Here is a 17,189-nt window from a genome sequence, read left to right on the forward strand (position 1 = left end):
CCAGGCTTCTCCCAGTCTGTAAGAGATCCATCTCCCCAGAAGCCCTCTTCCTCCTCCTCCTCCCATCCTGTGGCTAGCACATGCCTATAACAAGCCAGTATTATCACTAAACCTGTGTGACAGTGACTGTGGCTGGTGTTAGGAGGCACCAAAATGGGGTTTTCGTGTCACCTGGAGCAGCAAAGTCTTGCTCTGTATCACCTGTATCTCACATCCTCCTTTTCCTCTTTTCAGCACTGGGGAGGTGTCCCATGAGCAGACCCCAGCCTGCTCCCACAGTGGGTACAGCAGCCCATATGAATGAGCTCATGCTAATATGAACTCATCCAATAAATGCATCAAAGAGCCATGAAACTCTGGGATTTTGACATTGAATCAGTTTGAATCATCATTCCTCATGCAGCTTCCCTTTTCCAAGGAGCTCTCAGGCTTGTCCTTCCCCTCCCTACCTGCCTTCAGTGCTCTCTGTGCTCTGCTGTTGTTCAGGGAAGTTGCCATCGTGTCTAATTGGGAAGAAACACCTGTAGAGTGCCTCTGTGCAGAGATAACTGGAGTGCATGGAAGAGAGACTCATCCCCTGTGGTTAATTTGCCAGTGCTGAGTTCTCCTTTAAATAGAGGCAAGGAGATACAGACAGAGCTAGGACATGGCATGCATTGACATTTTCTTGGTGTAGTTTTTGCTAGCACAGGCTGTACCTGTAGTCTAGGGTGTGGAGTGGGCCCTTTAAGCAATGGGGAATTGCAGGGAGACATCTCTTGGAGTGTCAGCCAAGTGTGATCCTATATGGACCTTCCTGCATTGCCTTTGGTGCTTTTTCATCATCTTTCTTCATGGCAAGTTCAAGTCACAGAGCTGCTAGTAAGGCTCAGCCCCTTCCCTGCCACCTCCTGACACCACTAATAAAGCTCTCCCTTTCCTCTAAGTCATTATTTGAACAAACTTCAGCTGTTTTGGAGGGCAAGGAGGGAATGAGTTCACTGCTTCAAGCCTGCAGGGTTGCAAAGAGCCCCAGCCATGTGCTCACTGTGCTCCTCACTGCTGAGGCTTTGTGGATGCACAGCATTATCATTTCAGACAAGCCTCTCTGGCATGGCCCAGGGAGCAGGGAAGGATGTCTGGGTCATTCTACTAACAAGGAGGCAGCCCCTAATGAGTCCATCTCTGCTCCCCTGCCTCTCCAAGAGGGAAACCTCAGAGCGCTCTGAAGTCAGGCTTGACTTCACAGCAGAGTTGTCTGCTCTGCAGAGTATCAGGAGTCCCCTGGACAAGGTTTGGTGCCATCATATCTGGCAGGTGGATCCTGATGTGTTAGGTTGTATAGAAAATGTCATGTTTGCAAGTCCAGGAAGTCCAGGCTGCAAAATGTAACTTGTTCCAGGCTGAAGTAGGATTTGGGGAGTACAAATATGGATCCAGAGCCAAGAAAGCACTCAGGTTACTGCCATGCAGAGAAGCCTCAGGGACAGGGTTTGGATAATAAATGGCCAGTGTCTGTGCCAGAGACTCGGATACACAGGAGTGTGGGGCCCTCAGCCTTTCCTCCTGGCAGAAGTAAGAACTTAGCAGGAGCAGACTCTTCTTCCCCAGGGCCACAGCTCCAGTGTGCTGGGACTACAACTGGGTCCCTGCTGATTTCTCTAGTAGCAATAGCAATTGATTTACAGAACACTGTTCTTTACATGCCTTTCTGAAAAGAGGGTCCTGTAGCAGGAGGGAGCAGCAGGGGATTCCCTGGCTGTGTAATGCTGCTCTGACAGCCTACCCCACCAGCAAAGCATGTTCAGCCCTCACCAGCCCAGATGAAGGATTTCTCCTGGTGTTCCCCATCCCAAGTTCAGGCCAGCCAGCTGCAGCTGTGACAGCCCCACAGGCTGCTTTTTGTGATACAGGTTACATGGAGCACTCCAGGAAGGTGTAGGTAGGAAAGGGATGAGGAGCAGCAGATGCAGAGGGGTCTCCACAGCTGCTTGGGCAGCTCCCAGGGTGACACAGTCCAACTCTGTAGCTCTGCATCATTGAGGACATGGTTCAACTTCTACTTGGAATGCCACCTGTTACCCTGATTTATTTCTGTGGGATGCACAGGGTGCATCTTGCTGACCATCCAACTGTATTGAATCCAGAAGGTCCCAGGCCCACTTTCTATTGATTTCCCTGCTCTCACAGACCAGTCCCCATCTCCTTCAATGTATCTGTGATGGAAGTTTTATTAATGCAAAATTTTCCCTCTGGAAAATGAAGTCCAGAAATTAATAATGAATTAAAACAACTTGCCACAGGCATTGCTAATGAGCTCTTTGTCTGTGCAGCTCGCATGAAAGGAGGTCATTGCTCAGCCTTCCCATCGCGAATGGCAAGAAGATTAACCGCGAACATCCCGCGTGCGTGCGGGTCTCTCCTGAGACAGCAGGACAGGCTGCAGCTCAGCTTCTGCCTGGCTGCCTTGTCCTGCCTTATCCCTGCTGGGCAGGTTTGTCTGGAGGAGTCTTTGCCACTTGGAGAAGACACCTTCCTCCCCTGCAAACACTCAGGTTGCCTGTCTGTGTTGGGAGGACACCCGAGTCATTCCACTGGAAAGGACAATAACCTTGCAGAGCTTAAGGGGAGAGAGGAAAGTAATCTTGGAGGGGACTAGCAGGGCTTAACTTCACTGCCATAAGCCTCTTCAGGGACTCTGGCCCAGAAACTAACCTGGCACCACTCCAGTGCTGGGTCTGCATCTATTGTTCTTTTCCCTTATCTTGCAAGGCAAAGGGTTATCCTGCCTTATCTGCTACCACAGGCTTTGGAGGAGGCCTCACTGCAAGGGTGCTGGAAATCGTGCCCCTGCTGAGCCTCAGGGGCTGTGCTGGGAGAAGAACATCCACTTCTGGGCACTGGGCATGGGAAAGCTGTCACACCATGCTAACCACCTCTCCTTGGCTTTTTTAGCCTGGTCTCACTCAGCAGAATAAGGAAGCAGCATGTTGCATTTACCCATGCTGGGGTGGGTGGGTGGGTGAAAGCAGGTGGTTATGGGTGCTGCTCCTCTCTTGATACACCAGTACATGGGGCAAGGGACATTGAGCATCACTTCTCTATGATGTGACTGAAGAGCAGAAGGGGCTTTCTCCCTTGTCCAGTGTCCCTTGTGGCAGTGTTGTCTGACTGCACAGAGGGACCCACACCTTCCCCATCTCCATGGGCAGCCTCTTACACATCAACTCTTTATTGCAAAAGCTCCGTTCTTGCAAAAGCTCAACCTGTAACTTCCATGTGCTTAACCCAGGCTTGGGAAAACTCTGTTGTGTTTGAGACATGATGCTTCACCACTCTTTCCCACCCTGCTCTCTCAGGTGAGACACCCAGCCAGGCTGACTGATGGCTCACTCCCTTGCTTGGCAGCACAATTGCTCGTTTGTCAAATAACTGAGTCACACAGAAGCACTGGGCACCAGGCAGTGACAGCCACGCAGCTCCCAGCCTGCAAGACACTCCAGCATGGGGGTGCCTGGATTCACCTCCACCAACTGTCCCCACCACAGCCTTGGCCATGGAGGAGTCAGTCCTGCCATGCATTCCCACCCCTCCTCTTGTAGCTCTGGGCTGTGAAGACATCCCTTTCTGGTGCAGAGAGAATTTGGGCCACCCTGAAGAGAAAGGAGCAGGGACCCTTGGGCAAGGGGAAAAGCAAGGCTTCAAACTGTACATTTACAACAGGAAACAAACACTCTTCCTCCCTCTCCTTTGTCTGTTGTTAAGCTGAAAACTCACCCAGTGCCCCCAGTAACTACCTGCACTGACCCTGTGTATCTCTGAATTCACCTGGCAGTCTTGCCATCCTCTTCATCACAATATTTGTGTATATCATAAGTCAAACTGTTGCTTGTCCTTAGAATGCTCTGACAAAGAGAGGTTCATCTTGCAGGAGACAGGGATGCTGCAAATGTCCATCCCACTCAGCACAATGCCAGGAGGGAAGTACCTGAGAAGCCCCCAGTGAGACTGGTGTAGCTGGTGTGCTCTTTGCTTGGGTCTTTGATTGGACTCTAGGGGACAGGGGACCTGACCATGATCCCATGCCTGCTCCATTCATCTCTGAGCACCATTTGGGAGCTTGTTCAGGAGTGAAGGTCAATGCAGTCACCAGTCTTGTCATAACAGAGCCTCCAATAGTTGTGCCTGAGAAATTTGACTTGGAATTAAAACAAAGCTAGTTGCATCCTACCTATTTGTTATCTGCCAGGCTGTTCCTCCTACACAGCAGCTTCTCTCATATTCATTCAGAAGCTGCATCAAGCCAGGGCTGCATTTAGGCACAGCTATTGTTTCTTTCTTTGCTGGCATGACCTAGAAACCCCCCATGCATTGCATGTCCCCATAGGGTGGGTAGAAAATGCTGTGATGCTCATATGAATAACGGGGAAATATACAGAGAAGTTTGTCCCAGCTGTGTCAGATACTGTGATAGTGCTGGGTTTAGGGACATTTTCAGACAGTCTGAGTTTTATGAATCTGTTTGAAAGTTAGGTACAAATCAGAGAGTTTTTTCTACTACAGCTGTGTTTATAGGACAGAGCAGTTGATTAGGACAGCAGGGTTCTGATGTCCCTGCCACTCGTTTTCTGTACAGCATTATAATTTCACCTCCATTTAACAACAGGTTCATGTCTGGGGTAACTGACTCAGCTGCTTGGCAGACTCATTGGGGCAGTCAAGCCTGCAGACAGTTTTATTTCCACTGAGGTTTGCAGCACAGAGATTTGTAGACCAAATCCTTATAAGTGGTCACCAGGGAATATTGTTGGGATCTCTGACCCCAGCTGTGCCAGTGCTGCTGGAACAATTGCAGCTCTGGCATCTGGGTCTATTACAAGGCTGCAGTATCTGCATCCTTTGTACCCCTGTTTCCTACAAGAGACAGGATGAGCTGTGCTATTGCCAAGGCTTCAGAAATCTGGTTGGAAGAACCAGAGCCCAGCAGAGCAGATGAAAATTCATAGAGGCAGGAGAACACATTAGAGTTAAAAGACAATTAAGGTTTTGCAGAAAAGGCAGTAATGAACCATCCTCTGTTTCTCTGAGCTTGGCTTTTTTTGTCTTACAAAGAGTATTTTGAAAGTGTGTGCTGCTTTCCTGTCTTTCCATCCAAGTGCCTAAATTTGAGGATATATCCTTATCTCTATATGACAAGCAATAGTGAATGGGAAACTATTTTGTTCTGTCGTTTACTTCTCATTTGGTCCCGTCACATCCTATCTTTTGGCACTATGTATTTTCTTAGTGTTATGAGCATATATCTGTACTGTGTGTGAGAGAGTGGGTGTCTGAATTGTGTTTGCAAAGGCCCTTGATAAAAAGCTTTAACAAGTAAAATTATCAGAGAGGCAGGAGTGGGCTGGTCCTGGTAGATCCGAGCACTGGCAGGCAGCAAATCATCTGTCTGCAGAGACATTAAGTGCTGAATAGGTCAGAATTGCCAGGTTTTTAGTATTTACCTAGAAGGGAAACTACTGCTCATTTCAAGGAGCTAATGTTCCTTGCAGATTTAGCTTGAACACCAGAGGGAACATAAAAGCAGCAGCTGTGCAGTAGTTTCAAGGATAGTGTTTTCCTCCTCAAGCACAGTGCAGTTCTATCCAATTCTCCTCATTAATCACTTTATTTCATTTTTGTTTTTCAGCCAAAGCTTTTGGCCAAGGAGCTGCTTGACTTGGTGGCATCTCATTTCAACCTGAAGGAGAAGGAGTACTTTGGAATTGCATTCACAGATGAAACGTAAGTGTGAGAAATCAAAGACTTAAGAGGCAACTCTTGGTTACAGAAAATCTTGGTGTAGAAATACTGTGTACACCAAGGTCCTAGACCAAGGTCTAGGAAGGCATGGACTAAATTACCACTAAATTTAAGGGTTTGTCTCAGGACAGGCCATATGTACCCCCAGATTAAATTACAAGAATAAAATTTGCACCAGAGAAACATTAAAGGTCTGCCAAAGGCAATGATTAGTCCCAGACTGTGACCCCTCAGTGCTACTGCACCACCCTGTTACATTTTTCCAGCTGTTTTCTCTCAGGAGTTACACCATCCTTGGCATATGGACTGTGTCTTGTATGGACACCCACCTTGGTTGGCAATAGGTTTTTTCATTGTATGTTAATCAGGAAGAGGCTTCCCACAACTAAATAATTTTAAAAAAACCAAGATTTTCAAGCCAGCACTGTGTCCCCAGAACAGCTGAGTCAGCAGTATTGCTGTCACGAGCCAGTTCCTCTCTCCTGCTGAAGTGACAGGGAAATGTAAATTATCTGCTGGAATAATGATTCAGGATCGGGTAATCAGAGGCTGCGGGATAATTGCACAAACATATCCGCATTCATCTCGGCAGCAATCACCCCTCTAAAGTCAATCCTTTGGCAAGCACCTGCCTTGGACAGCCTGAGGCCATCTCAGGACACAGCTCCGAGGATGGAGGAATGCTCAGCAACAGGCACGTGCAGAAGCAGGACCCAGATCAGATGAGATCCCAGAATCCATCCCAGCTCACTGACATGAGTAGCTCAGCCCTGTAGATCTCCAACCCAACACAAATTAATGAGACTAATCCTCCAAGGGGAAACAGTAGGAGGCACTTGCCTTTTACAAAGCAGGAGTAAGAAATTGCTCCTATCACTGTGTTTATTCTTGGAGAGAACAAGTTACTCAGTGGGTGCTGCCTGAGAGGCACAGGAAAGCCATGCAGGGAAGCCACAGCACACTAGGAGACAAAAATGTTCCCTTAACAGTCCCAAGAGCACAGGTGAGAAACAAGGCACCTCTCAAACTGTAACCAGAGAGCAGCAAGTCCCAGCTCTCAGTTCAGTTCAGCTGGGTGGGCACAGGGCCCCTCTGGGAGAGCAAGGGAAGCTAATGAGGAGGTGTCAGCAATTAGAGAGACCCAGCCTCCCCTGGAACTTCCAGGTTTAACTGGGTGAGCAAAGTGAGGAAGTGTGAGAGCTGGCAGAGCTTGAAGCTACATAGCAGATGCAGATGGATCTGCACTGTCCAGGCAGGATTCAAAGGGTGAGGTGGTGGCATCCACTCACTTGGTCACCTTCAGCCCTGTAGATGTGCTTTCCAGGAGATGCTCAGCCAGCCCAGATGAAAGATCTGGGGACAACCTCACTAAATCAAGGAAGTACAGCCCAGAAACAAGCAATAAGTCCTAGCTGGTCTGAAGCCCTTCTGCTGTCCCATAGTGACACTGACATTTGCACTGAGGCTTCTTCAGTGCTGTGAAAATAACTCTGACAAAAGTATTACCTCTTCAGTTGTAAAATGCTTTGAAGAGAGTTGGCACAACCAGCAATTGTTTTAATTGACTGAACACAGCCAAAGAATATGGCTGGGGACTTGGGCAGAGTCTTGGAGATAGATGTCCCAAGCCAGCTTCAGAAAATAAACTGGATTGTCTATACCACAGATCTTAACCTGCAATATGAAATGGAAGTTTGAAAAATCCCTTTTTTTGAAAAAGTAGTAAAAACAGTCCCTTAACGTTTGTTTGCAGGGCACATAACCCAAACCTTTAGCTAATACAGACCAGGAATGTAAAAAGAAACCCTTTAATTCTGTGACACAAGCCCTCAGGGACTTCTTCACTCTCCACTGAGTTTCCATGTGCTTTACTTGAAGGGGACTCATAACCAGCTGAAACAGAACAAGCCTGGTTCATAAATGTAGTCGGCTAAATGGCAAGTTTAGAAAGAAGAAAAGCCACTAAAGTATTAAATCAATTCTTCTATTTAAGAGTAAAAGCTCTATGAGAGTAATTTATTTAGAAATTATTTAGACTGGGGATTTCCATTCATTAGTTGTGCTCTATCATGACAACCTTAGAAGAAAATCAATAGGAACAACCTTTGCGTTGGCAACTTAATAGTTTCTTGTGATAATACAGGGTCATTACTGCCTTCAGCGTGACTAAAATTAGATTGTCAGACTATTATGGAGGGGAGAATAACGCCTCCTATTTTAGTGATCATAGGAACCTTTTATAGTGTGAGCCATTAACTGCAGGGGAGCACAGGTCAAAAGGGTGTCCCTGTACAACACCAGGGGCCAAGCTTCACAGGAAGCCAGAGGAGCAATATCCTGCTTGATTAGAAGTGAAAAGGGATGGGGGAAGAGCTTGGGTTTTAGTTCAGCTGGTTATGAATGTCCACTAACCACCCCTTCCCTTCAGATCAGCTCCTCCAGCAGTCACTTAGAGCAAGCGGGCAGGATTCTGTTCACTGCAGACTGCCCATGTGGGCCATGGACAGGGTTTCCACATCCCTCGCTTGCCCTTAGATCTGAGTCACCTGCTCCATTAAGAGCTACCAAATTTGGCATCCCACAGAGCAGGGGAGCACCCTTTCCTGGAATACCCTCTCATCCCTGGGAGCTGGGGGGAAGCCTGTTTCCACTTTCCAGCCATGTGGCAGAGCCAGAGTGAGGGAGCAGGTGTCCCACATCCTGGTTGAACAGCTGGTCCAACAGAGGGCACAGCTCAGAGAATAACGTCCTGCTCTGGCACTAGACCAGTTCCTTTATCACCAAGTCCACTGTGTTGGAAAATTTGTATAGTTAAATTCTTATGGCCTCATGAGCTTCTCAGCCTCTTCAAAAGTAATTGAGAAAATCTGTGAGCTTAAAGGGTTTTTTGTTTCTGTTGCAATTGATGGAAATATAAATAGTTTATGTGGGTTATATTATGTGAATTGGTTTTTCTCAATGTCCATTTAATTCAGAATGAGTCTGACACTGAAAGAGTGTGAGTTGGTTCATTGGCCCAAATACCTTTTTAACACAAATCAATGTGGATCCACTTTTCAGAAAACTGGACACTAAGCAGTAAAACTGTATAAACAGAACCACCTGGAGGCAAAGTACTCATTGATGTGCCACTCTTTACTTATAAAAGAAAACAGAACTACAGCACACAATCAACAAAATGGACCCTGGGCACCAAAATCCATACTCACTCTGTATCCTAAATGGACCCAGGTTTTTTTCCTTAAAGTGATGATGGGGTTGTTATTGACACACCAGTTTAACTGCCAACATGAGTACAACCAGCAAGAGGAAAATTATCTGGCTTCCAGTACTTGACCTCCCTATAGGTCCCCCAAAACTGTTTGCACCATTATTTCTAAATACACTGATAAAAATATCTGAAAGAACAAATCGATGGCAATAGTCAAACAAAAGCTACTTTGTGTCTCTAAATTGAACTGTGAAGGAAATCCAGCTAGACATGGGCATGTATGAATGGGATCCCAGTGCAAGCTGCCTAAATTGGTCCCTGAAAACTGTCAGGATTACTACATGCCTAGGGTTATATTCCCATACTTTTCCCTGTCTTACATGGGATTGTGCTCTGTGAATAGTTCTGCTGACAACAGGAAGACAGATTCCAGAGCAAAGCGTTCTCTGGTGCAGTGGCATGGGAGTTTGGCTCCCTGATAGCCCACATTCACAGGCAGATACCAGGGACTGCTCACTGCTGCTGTTCTCTACATGCCATGCTTCAGAACAAGGAGTTAGCTGACAATCTGCAGTGCAGAAGCCCCCAGTGATGAAAGATTGTAAGTAGTAATTGAGTACAGTGAGCAGTTAGCTCCTGGCAGGGATTTAAGTGACCTTCCTCCTCTGAAGGAGCTTTGGATTAAGCTCCATGCAGATGAGACTAATGAAACTCTTCAACCTAAAAACTCGGTGGCAATTAAATGTGTTATCCAGTGTGGAAGATGAGACAATCCAGTACTCAGAACTGTGTATGTGATCAACATAAATGTGGAATTGGTATGCATATGTATATACCTACCAGTTGCTCCTGCTAAAATGCAATGGGAATGAAAAGAGCAAGTCTTTTCAAAATAAGAAATACCTTGAAGTGATTTTTTGTTCTGTGCACCATGGCTTCTCAACCCTTCCTTGTGCACGTTAGGCAAACCCAGACATTGCTGTTGAATAAACACAGAGGTAGACAGTAAGTCCATTGTCAACAGCTCGCCCTCAGTGGGATCTGGTCTGTAACACCATCAGCTGCTGGTGGCTGCTGCACTGGTGATACAAATGCAACTGGACAGTTTCAGCATAGGATGTCAGGTTTAGTGGGGCTTTTCCTTGCTCTGACAGCATTTTGTACTATGGCCTACATGGTAAATGCTCAGGTTGTACTTAGGCTAGGAATGGGTGAGCATGGCTAGTTTCAATCCCACGTGTAACTGGAGCCTTCACAGCTAATTTCAGCCTTCCTGAGGCCTGTTAAAGCAGCAGAGCAGCACTTCAGGACCAAAAAAAAAAAAAAAAAAAAAGGTAAAATTACAGATTTCAAGAAGGGGGATGCAACAGGAAGGCTAGATACCTCTACGTTTTTAGGCTGAGAATCTTTCCGTGGGGATTATTTTTGACAGCCTGGAGTATCTGCCTTCTAAAAGCCAAACCTTGTTAAAGTACACATCTGTGCTGAGCAAGAGGGAATGGTGCATGGATCTCACACTAGCATGGTGCATGGATCTCACACTAGCATGCCAGCAGCAGAAATGATGGAAGTGAAAACCCCTGCATCTTGCTGCATGCCCAGCTATGCATCCTCCCCAGAGCAAGACCAGTTAGTTCCTACATCAAGATGAGTTAATATGGCAATCCTCACCCTGATCCCAGGCTGGGCAGACTTGTCCTCAGCCCCTGTACTGCAGTGGCTACATATGGGGTGACCAGTTTGGCTTGAAAATCTGCATTATATCCCTCCTTTCCAGCAGACACACTGCCAGCACGTCTTTGCCCCTAATGCACAGTATAGGCTGCCTTTTACATAAAGTGAAAACAATAGAGAAAAAATTATTTTAAAATTTTATCTAGAGAAAAAGCTGTCTGAAAGTTACAATATCTTGGAAAGAAATACATGGGTGTCTAGAGCAGGGGATAAAACAAGCTTTGTTCCTTTTGTACACCAAAAGATGTCCAAGATGAGTCTGAAAAGTCCCTGACTCCACACATATCACTGGTACCTAGTTGAGTCTTGGTACTTTTGCAAAACAGATGCAAAAGCTGCTTAAACTGAATGCCTGACTCCTACACGGCAAAATTTGAGGAGAGCTTCTTTCTTGACATATTGATCCTGAGCCCACGAGAGTGATGGGTGGAGCTCAGCAGTAATTTAGAAGCCCTTGGTGGAGCTCAGCAGTAATTTAGAACCCCTTGGCTTGAGGCAGCATGCTGTGCTGAGGTGAGCACACACAATGTCCCAGCAGGGTTCCAGAGCTGCCCGGGCAGGAAGGTCCCTGAGCTGCCCATCCTTTCTGCACCTCCATAAACAGTACATAAACAGAAATTCCCATTGAAGCCAGGTGATTCAAAGCCTCCTGAAAGTGCTACTTTCCCCTTTATTTATTTTTCTGGGAAAGATGGAGTGGGGGGGCTGTAAATCCAGTTAAATTGCTACAGGGATGTCATTGCTTACTTTGTAAAAGGGTTTCTCAGTTGCCCAAAGCTCATGCACATGAAAACCCTTGTGAAAGCTGAGTGTTTTTGCTGTATGTGTCCTTTGCTGTATATATAAGCCTTAGCAATGTACCCTGTATATACAAGGTACATTGCTAAAGCTTGTGGCAATCCTAGAAGGTAATTTAAGAGTTGGGGTTTTTTTTCAAAGCAGGCAGTTTTTTTCTCTTTTTTCATTTTCAGTGGAATGGAGAATTATTCTTGAGGATTATCATGAGCTGGTGAATAGGCACTGGAATAAAGCTCAGGACATCTGAGTTCCATTTCCTGCTTTATTTGCTGCAAGATTCTCCCCCAAATCATTTCAGCTCTCTCTCCCTTTGCTCATCTAGACAGCAGAGTACTGAAGGCAAGGGCTGCCTCTCCCTCTGGGTGAAATCTGGTCTGACTGAAATCAACAGCCAAAAGCTCACAGGATGCAACCCTAGCATCACTGAAGGCAATGGAAAAAATCTGGCCAGCTTCAGTGGGGCCTGAATGTCACCCTAGGTATTTCCACAGTGCCTAATTTAACAGGGCCTTTATCTCAGCTGGGGAGCGAGATGCCCCCTGTAATACAAATGATGGTATTTATAAAGTACCTCTCATGCACACACAGCACTCTGCAATGTGGGGAACGTGTCAAAGAACAGAGCTCCTGCCCAGCAAAGCTTCCAGCAGCAAGGCAGGAATGGATAAATTATAGGAGAAAATAACAACAGGTACCATCTAGGCAAAAGAAAAGCAGCATGTGGTAATCGTACCTGGAACGCTTCACGGAACAGCTGTTTTTCAAGAGCTCTCTGAAGAAGGAAAAAGGAGGGCTGGGCAAACCTAGAGAGGCTATTGCAGGCATTTGGGTGGTAAATAAACTGTCTGAGACTGTAGAGTCAGGTTTAGCCTTGAGTGAAATACTGCAGGTGTCGTGGAAACTCTTAACCATACGGATTTCTAATGAAAATCTTGACAGACTTTTGATGATACAACTGCTCCAGGGGCCTGTAATAAAAAGGTGAAGCTTATAACATTTTGGGCTGTCCTGATTGCTCAGTGCTGCCAGCTTTCACCCTGACAGATTGAACTTTAGCAGTTCGATTCCCAGACTGAAACACTGCCAGGATGATATCGCCTCTGCTCCTCAAACATTTACTGTGTGTTTTTCAAATACCATGCAATAGTCCAGGGCAAATAGCACACCTTTTGGTTCACATTTTGTAACACCTCAGACCTCATTGCTGTGAGCAGTGAGAAAGCTCTTTGGTGCCAGGCTCAAAACTGTCTCTTCTCTTGCCAGGGGACACTTGAACTGGCTTCAGCTGGACCGCCGGGTGCTGGAACATGACTTCCCCAAAAAGTCAGGACCAGTTGTTTTGTACTTTTGTGTCAGGTAAGTGCCTGATGGCAAGCCCTTCCCATGGGATACAGCTACAGACAGCCTGTTTTCCTGGAGGCCAGGAGGAGAGGCTGTCAGTTTCTCAGAAACACCTGTGGGCAAACAAACAAACACTTCCACAGAGGTCTCTTTTGAGCTCTTTGGCTTTGCAAACTCTTCTCACACAATTGTAAACAAGTAGTAGCCACACTGACACCCATAGCTGTCCACAGGGAAATGTTGTATGAGGGCAAGGTCAGATGTTATGTATTTACACTTGTGGGCTTTGAGCTGCAAAGTCCAAGCTGAGTAGGGTGGCAGAACAAAGCCCTCTTTCTGCCAGGATAACCCACCTGAGCCAGCAACCTGCAGGGAAAACACTCATTTCCTCACTGGTGAGCCATCAGTCTCCTCTGTGGATTGCCCACAGAGTGCATTCTGTCAGAGACCAAATTAATCCCTGTACAGTGCTGTCATATTCACCTTCTGAACTCAGTGCTACAGTGAATTACCCACAAACAGCAAATGATGGCATTTTATGGCAGCAGTTGGTTTCTACATGGCTGGACCAGACTATAAAAGTTTTAATGAAGATTATGGCAGTTTGGGAGCTTCAAACTTCATCTGGGATTTTTACAAGGAACTGTTAGTGTTTGGAAGCTGCTGGAAGCTGGCAGTGCTTTTATGCACACAGTGCCTTTGCCTCCAAGGGAGATATTTTCTGAGAAGACAAATTTGCTCCTGCAGTTTTGAAACGCCCAGAGAGAGGCCAGGGGCTGGGATGGCATATGTACAAAATTAAGTTGAGGGTTTTGACTTACTTTTAATGGATAGCTCATGTCTAGAACAAGCCAGCGCAGCGTAACTGTGTCTTTCTCTGTTAGGCTTTCCACTCCAGTGTTATATTACATCTGACATCACTCTCATTCATTCCATAGTACCCACAAAAAAATGAAGACCTACTTTTGAATTTCTTCCCCTGAGTGAAGCTTTTTTTTTTCCCTCCACATAGTGATTGTCATTCATTTAACTTCCATTACAAGGCAGGCTTTTCAGGAGAAGAGACTCTTTGTTCCATTATGGCCCCATATTTAGTGGTGGATAGATCCTGGGACAAATCAAGACTGCACAAAGCCCTGTGAGTCCAGAATTAGCCTGATATCTCCCAAGAGAAGAATTTAGTCCATATTTTGGGTGCTTCAAACCGTAAGGGTAGATCTAGAGCTGAGCACCTTCAGAGATACAGATCCACCTGTGCTTAGAGCTACATGAAAATGTTGATGCTCATTGAGAACATAGCCAGTCAGTTAGCAGATATCTTGTCCAGGGGCCAAACTGGGAAGCCTGTGCTAAGACAGGGATCCCATGGAAAGCAGGGAAAGCCCTGAGTGAGCAAGAGCTAAGTGCTGGGCTTCAGAGTAGAACTGTAAAATGTGTGAAAGCCTGTGCTACTGAGCCACTCTCATATTCATTTCAAAGACCACTCAACAAGCATAAATATTGCCATCTGTATTGTTTTATGAAAGTTGGCAGCACAGTGGAGACCAGTCATTCTAGCGGGATCCCAGCCAAGAGGCATCCTAGGATACAGATCCATCTAACAGCTAGTGAATGAGTGACCCCTCCCGTTCTGGAATCTCAATCCACAGGGAAAAACTCACTGCCTGCATGTGTGAAAACCAGACTGACTCTGGGCTTATACTCTTGCTGATGGCAGTAATGAGTGGGTTGTCACACTGAGTTACAACTTGGATTGGACTAGGAGCCAGATGCCTCAAGAGTTAGAAATGGGCATTAACTTACTGTGCCTTTTCTGCTGCTTATTTCCCTTGTGGATGTCAATGCTGGCAGAAGTTGAAAAAGTTTCCCAGCACATAAGGAGTTCCCATGTCCATTCCTAAATGTGATCTGAGGAGAAGGCAATTGAAGACACCAACTCCAGCCAGATGGCTGAAGATGGAAAGGCCCCACAATATCTGTTACACAGTTCTGGCTTGGGAACCAAAGCAATGGCTAAAGGAAAGTTCTAAAGAGACCCACCAATAGACAGGAGTTTATTTTCACAATCTGGGGGTGTGCAGCAGCTTGCAGAGCCATTCATAAACATACCATAAACAGAAGGCTCCCTCTCCCCTGCTGCCATCAGGCAGAAAGCAGAGATAATTAGTGCTGTACTATACCTAATCACAAATGTGTTAATTTGTAAGGAACTTCATGCCCATGACACCTACTCTGTCACAGGTAAAGGCTTGCCTGTGCTTGCAGATGCCTTTTTGCATTACCCAAGCATTGCAGCTGACAAAGCTTAGGTTGATGCTGGGAGTCCTAAATGGAGAGATACAAGTAATACAAGCAACTGGATGTGCCAGATGCTCATGACACAGAATTCTGTTTATTGCATCGGGATCTAGTAATTGTGTGGGTTTTTCCCTCTAGTTGAAGTAAATGTACAGTTCAATCACACTGCATAACTACTGAAGAGATGAAGCCTCAGGCAAGAAAAGTAAAGGGTGATTTGTGAAGAGGAAAAGCTACAGTGAAAACATTTTCACTTTTAATGTGACCATCAAATGGTTTTTACCCTCAACATTCCTGCAGCAATGCTGAAGGGCAGCATGCCCACCAAAGATGCCACAGATTTTAGCCTGCTCTAAAAGTACATTTAAAGGGAAGCCTGCCTTCTTAAGAAAAGGCTTCTTGAAAGAACTGTGCCTAAAATAGGAAGTTTCACAAGCTTTGCAGTGTGAAATTCTCCTCCCTTTTTTTAAATCTCTGCAGCACTGTTGAAGCTTTGTCTTTTGACACACATTTCCTTGGGGTTTGACATTGTTGAACACTGATCTCCAGTGTCTTTCCTCTCTTCTGTTATCAAAGACCAAAAATTTCACAGCACTGTGTCAAAGGAGGGGGATTTTAGAAGGATGTTTTTAGCATTGGTTTGTAAGAATTTGCTTCTTCCATTGTTCATTTACACAGCTACTGAAGCCTCCCTGTCTTCAGGTTGTCATCTCATGCTTCAATGAAAGCTTTCTACTGAGAACAGCATAGGAATCTAGGAAGCAATCAGAACTCTTGGGCAGCTGTGAACTGCCCCGTGGCTATTGTGCAATATTATTTTATAAGACTCTTCTAATATCTGTTTACATGGCTCTAAAGACACACATGAAAGCAAGAGGGAGTGCCATGTAGACTTGCAGAGGAGGAGGGATGTTGGGCAACAGAATGGGAGTGATATTACTTCTCACCTTAGAATTAGCTTCCCTAGATGGCTTCCTATAGCCCTGGTGGCTTGGTTGTTGGAGAAGCTAATTCCCTGTCTTAGAGAGTTTACAAGTCAGATGAGAGTCACCACTGAAGTCCAGGAGAAGCAAAGGATGGGGATGAGGAAATTAGGGTTTGCCTGATTAGTTGATTTTACAAAGGTGTTTTGAGGCCAGAAGAGAACAGAGAAAATGTTCTCACCATGAGCCTTGGGGTAAAGTGCAGGAAACTGAGTACAGTGTGGAGACCTGGGCAGCAAAGAAGGTAAATAGAGATTGCAGGGTCCAGATACAGGTACATCCTGTTGGCTGGGAAGGAAGCATTTTGCTCAGACTCATACAGACAGAAAGAAGGCAGAGTTACTCCTTTTGTGTAAAGCTTTGATGTGAGAGAGAACCAGAGCACAGACACAGTGTTTGTTCATGGAGAGCAAAGCTGGCCAGGCTCTGCAGTGAGTTCTCATCCTCAAACAATGGCCATGTGAGATTAGCAATCCTTAGCAAAGGAACCACCAGCATGGGTCTGATCTCTTTATCTTCTGTATGTTTGTCATGCTGTTAATTTATATGAACAAGCTTAGCAAATAAAATTCACTCCACTGGTGGATCTTTTCCCAGGAATGAATATATTTGTTCTCAGGGCAACTCCACCAGCCAAACAGTGACAACTCACTGCAGCAGTCGTCACACTAAATCAAAATATGTCTCACATGGAAAGGCTTTTCTTTCAGAAAGGCATGGAACAAAATGTGAAATAAATCCTCAATACTCAAATACACTGTGGGGTAGAGTTTGTATCTATGGGCTGGCAGTATTCCCACAAAGGAATGCCTGTGTTCAGCAACATCTGGCATGTGTTCATATACGCTGGCTAGGCTGAAGTCAGCATGGGAGCTGTGGGGGCTCAGGACTCTCAATATTGAGGCCAGACATTTTGCCAGGTTGCCACAGTTACTACAGAACAAAGTGGCCCTAAATAAGAGACTGGCAGTGAAACACAGAGTGAAAGCTCCTGGGTGTCTGTGCCCCCTTAACCTGAAGGAAAATAGCTCTGTGTGCACTGGAGG

General features: G+C 45.8%; 1 protein-coding gene across 1 annotated transcript in view; it reads left to right on the forward strand.

Moving 5' to 3' along the window:
• Window positions 1-17,189, forward strand: part of FRMD4A (FERM domain containing 4A) — a 367,232-nt gene that overhangs the window by 261,207 nt on the left and 88,836 nt on the right. The window contains exons 4-5 of the mRNA XM_066550978.1: window positions 5,666-5,760; window positions 12,785-12,877. Coding sequence (XP_066407075.1) covers window positions 5,666-5,760; window positions 12,785-12,877 — 188 coding nt within the window. The remainder of the gene's footprint in view (window positions 1-5,665; window positions 5,761-12,784; window positions 12,878-17,189) is intronic.

The sequence above is a fragment of the Molothrus aeneus genome, chromosome 5, assembly GCF_037042795.1.
Source record: "Molothrus aeneus isolate 106 chromosome 5, BPBGC_Maene_1.0, whole genome shotgun sequence".
Classification (NCBI taxonomy): domain Eukaryota; kingdom Metazoa; phylum Chordata; class Aves; order Passeriformes; family Icteridae; genus Molothrus; species Molothrus aeneus.